This window comes from Protopterus annectens, chromosome 2.part1, assembly GCF_019279795.1.
Source record: "Protopterus annectens isolate FY-2018-M chromosome 2.part1, PAN1.0, whole genome shotgun sequence".
NCBI classification, from domain to species: Eukaryota; Metazoa; Chordata; order Ceratodontiformes; family Protopteridae; genus Protopterus; species Protopterus annectens.
Window position 1 is genome coordinate 1,419,708,217 of NC_056729.1, and position 5,029 is coordinate 1,419,713,245.

At 39.0% G+C, this 5,029-nt stretch overlaps 1 protein-coding gene across 1 annotated transcript; it reads right to left on the bottom strand.

Annotated features, from left to right (window-relative positions):
* Positions 1-254: 254 nt before the first annotated feature.
* Positions 255-509, bottom strand: NDUFA8 (NADH:ubiquinone oxidoreductase subunit A8). Its single transcript, XM_044063567.1, has one exon. The coding sequence runs from the start codon at positions 504-506 to the stop codon at positions 255-257; it is 252 nt and encodes an 83-aa protein (XP_043919502.1). The 5' UTR covers positions 507-509.
* Positions 510-5,029: the final 4,520 nt, after the last annotated feature.

The window sequence follows — 5,029 nt, forward strand, 5'->3', positions numbered from 1 at the left end:
CTCACTATCAATTCTTGCATTTGTTCTTGGAACACTATATCCACTGCTCATCAAGTCTTAACACATATTCTTCTATTACACATGCAGGTGATGCAAGGATGGACAGTCCAGGGCATTCAGCTCAGTATTGTACATACGCATGCATGGGTATGAACACCAAGGAAGTACTTCTGATTACTGTAGTTGACAAATGTGAAACAGAAATCCAGAAAAGCACGAATAGGAACAATAAAAAATAAATCCAAGGTGGAAAATCAAACCAAGACAGACTGCTGCTCAGAAAGTCTAATCCTGAAAAAATCCAGTGCACATTCACTAACTTTTTGTCCTTCTTTCAGACAGTTTCTTGGGTCCTTCTCCTCCCAACGGCACAACATGAATTCTTTATTGGGTTTGTCACATTGAGCACCATAATGGTGTGCTGCAGCTTTTAGTACAGCTGAAGATACCTTAACCTCCTGTATAGTCAATTCTTGCAAAGTCGGCAGCTCCACAGTGCCTGACATGATGTGAAACGTGAAACAGATCTATGCTCATCGAAAATGGAGAAACTTGCTTTTGAGCAATGCATGACCAAGTTCATAGAGGCTAATGTCAGTGTGGATGAGGTGGTCACAGATGCACATCCTCAAATTGCAAAGCTCATGCGTAAGTATCCTCACTCTCCACCCAATGGTTAAACTATGATTAATAGACTGTTTCCATTGCTTGATATTGAAAAAAATAAATATCTACATATTGGATAGACATTGATCCTACCAGTACTATGGTACCTTGCTTTCAGTAACTTACATTGAGAATTATTAAAGTTAAACCATGTAATAATTGTGTGTACACATCCATGGCATACATCATGTATGAGCTTCAGTTATCTCTTGATAGTACAGGCATCAGTTTTGGGTTAAATGTTTTAGTTCTTATCCACATGTCCAAGCTGTGCTGGAATGAGGACATAGATTAACAGCTGCATTCTGTCCCACTTTGCTTCAATACTAATGTAATTCTGAGCATTGCAGGTACTGCTTCCATAACACTAATTATGCTTCCAAATGTAACACCATATGCCAATGACTAAAGTTTCAGCAACGGGTTCACATGTCTTATGTACATCATTACTCATCTACGTGATCAATTATTTATGTTGTACAAGCACTGCATACGCGTGTAACTTGCATACCAGAAGGTCTGCTGTGTGAACTGTTATGTAAACCTGCTATATTCAGTGACAATGTACCACTGCTACTGTAACCTCATTCTTGTTCCTTTCCAACTCCTTTTTAGGGACACACTATTCAACAGTCTATCATTCGTTTGACATCTGGCATGCTGCTAAAAATCTATCATGAAGAATTAATAAGGTAACTATGCATAACAGCGTGGTAGCACAATAATGTGCATCTTTTATTTGTTTTACCTAACTGAAATTGCCATACAAGTACTCACATACATCCATGTTACACTACCTTCCATAGGCAGGTCAGAAAAAAGGATGCAGAGTGCTGTGGAAATGGTGTAAAGACATTACAAATCATGTCTGGTACTGTTGTCAGCATACCAGCACAGTGGAAGAGTTCATGCTAAACCAATGTTATTACCACACTCATATGTTGGTGTGCATATGCTCAGATGCCGCATGATGACCTAGGCTTTTCTTCTTCTCTATTTACAGATGCAGTGGGGCAGTGTCTTGCACCATGTGATTAACGAACATGAGTGGCAGGTTCATGGTGCTGATCAGGACTGTTTGGTTCGTTGCAATCACGACACACTTGGCAAAGATCGGACAACTCCATGGATAGGCTCTTCTTACTGACCAGAAATTCCTTCAAAAAAATTGCCAATTCTTGCGTTATAGGTACAGTACAGTGAATTCAACATACTACCTCTGATTGCAGATACCAATTATGCAGTGCGACAGAATTTCAATTTCATTTTCATTTCTTTTTATCATTTTTTTTGGATTTTTTGGGGGTCTTTTACCAACCTACATCCTCAGGACCACAGCAGACCTCGAACAGTTCCATCAGCACATTTTAATGTATGCCTCCAAACGATACTCCTACTCATATCCTGTGTATTGCGCACACAATTATCTAGCAGCAATAGACCATAACACCCATATTAATCAGTCCTACCTCAAGAACAATCAAGGCAAACAACTGTAAGTGCACATCGGCATCCAAATGACTCGGTACCAAAAATTATTATTCTTGTATGCAGAATAGTTCACATTGCTGCCATGACTACTGTAACTTGACATTCACAATGGCCTTGTATCTACCTAAGCTTGAAATATACTGCATATGTACCTTTCACTTTCAGAGTTGCAGCTTCAAGTAGAGAAATATTAACTTATAATCCATTTTTACCTGATGTACGTAACTGCCAACTTTGACCAATTAATTTCTTTATTTTCAGGTACCATCGTAAGTTCAACAGAAACAGCTGCTGGTGGACAATTGTACAGAGGAAAGTTAGAAAAGATTACGATTACTTTCAAATCTTTAAGAGAAATATTATTATTAAATGACTGCAATCAACAAGCACTATTAACACACCGGTTATACTAGCCGCAGAGGATCCCAGTCATATTCAGTCGACGATTGCACCAGTACCTCCCCCATCAACCAGCCTTCTAATCATGAAGCATGCATTGCAGTTTCTCTGTGCAACACAGGTTTCCCAAGACCCTCCCTCAGATCTGTAGATTCAGTATACATGGCATACAAAACATAACATTGTACCAAACCATGCACTTAGTGAGTTACTAATCTGTCTTTTGCTTTCTTGTTTCGAAACTTATTTTTTACAGGGAAACTTGCATCCTTTGTTTTAGAAATGCTGAACTGGTATTGATACTGAAAGGTCTGTTAAACAGTTAGTCTATGAAGGGTGCACGTAATCGGGCCCTGTGACCAAAACAGTAAAAGAAGTATTGACTGTCAAAGGACATTACATACATCACAGTACTTACGGTACTAATCAACCATAATTCAATACTTCTTGTCATGGCCAATACTGACTCACGAGAAATCTTGAGCTCTGGCAACTTTAGTTATGCCAATTGTCTACAGTAATCCTATATTTGGAAAAGGTCTCTGTTAACTGTACAAGCCATTATGTCATTTGGGGACAATAGTCTCTCCAGAGAAAATAGACTTTTTTATTAGTGTATTACCTTGCCTGATTTCTCAGCTACCATCACCATTATGTTGTATTGGCCAACTGTGGTGTGGTACTGTAATCATAACAGCTATTTAAACTGTCCAAATGGTAACCTGTTCAATGCCTTCACATTCACAATGACTGTAACACTTTGGCCATAAGAACAGTTTCTACACTACCACCCACCCATTGGCAGAAAATTTAAGGCTGTCCTCATCTCACACTCCTGCTAAGGGACAGTTTCTCCTGGATGCATATCACCATCTGTCATGTACGTCTGTCACCTGTCAAGCTTCTGAACATCTATTAATTCTGGAGCTTGCCACATCCTTTTGTTTTATAATAAAATTTCACAAACTTCAAATCGTTCCATGCCATACTTCAGTCCACTGAAAAACATTGAACTGGTTTTGTAATCAGCATTAACACTGGCCTGAGGACTAATGAGCATTAAGGTTCCATAGCATCTGGCAATGTCATACAGCAGCAACTCACTGTACCTCAGGTGTCAAATTACAGTGACACGCTGATGACTTCTGCATGGACTACATTGTATTGCCACTAGCAAGCATGCCCTTTGCATGTAGATTGTCCACATACACATAGCGGTACTTTACATAGCACTGAAAGGACCACTGTATGTAAGTCACCAATAGCAACTTATTTTTTAAAATCTTGCACACAGTATTCATTGTCCATTCTCTGGTGATGTATGACTCCAGCTCTCTGCTCTATGTTGGCGGTAAAACCAGTTTTAGTAAGCCTTAGTTCATTACATGGATGGGAATGGCCATTTGACTGCATACTTACGTGGGGGACTCAATGGGAAAACTAACTCAAATGTAATACTAGCGTGATTATCTATAATCTTCAAATATTATTCAGTTTTTAACTCTTGCATGTCAGCAATATCAGCCATTTCTTTTGCAGTAGGTTTGGTATATCACTATACCATAATAAGTAAACTGACACTACCATACAGTTAGAATAATCTTAAGTATTGCAAAATGTGGATTCCTTGCTGGATGACTACTACTGTTAGTTCAGTCCGCACATTATGTGAAGACTAGGACTGAGTATAACGTGCTCTGCAATATGTGTATATTTTTTACTACAACACGTCAGACATAATTATCAGTACTTACCATCGAAAGCAGTTAAATATGTTTATCTGATGCCTTCACCTTCTCCTCTGCACAGAGTAAAACAATTGTAAAAACGTTCTACCCATAGGGTTAACATGAAAACTATCAGCACCATTGACCTTCCAAGTCCAATTGCTCTTGCTAGTGGATCCAGAATGGACACACCAAGTTTTCCTTCTGGTGCCAGCACCTCAGCAGCTCATCAACATAACTCACAACTGGCGCATAGAAGAACAGGTTCAACTGCAGTGTGTGCCAATGTAACCACCAGAAGAAGAATAGCAGCAAACAGCATTGGACACTTAAAGGTACTACTGATACCTTATCTTACATATGGTAACTGCACATGACCTCCACTTATACTAATAATTTATTTTACATGTGACAGACTAAGATACTTAGCACAGCAACCTTTCCTACTACTTAGTAAGCAAGTATAGTACTGTGCAAAATCTATTTATTAACTTACATCTATATATATTCAACTGACATCAGTACTCAGCCATTATGTGACACTCTCCAGTATGTAGATCCTCAAGGGGGTTCATTGCCATTTTTTTTTTTAATAAGATCAAACTGAATCACTGACAAGGCAGCTGCTTCAAGATTTGTGTGTCACTATAGCTGAAAAGAAACCAGCACTTATCACTGAACTTCTGTGGGCCAAATGGCAGCAGATAACAATCTACAAGACAGTCTTGCCACAGTGTGCTGGCATG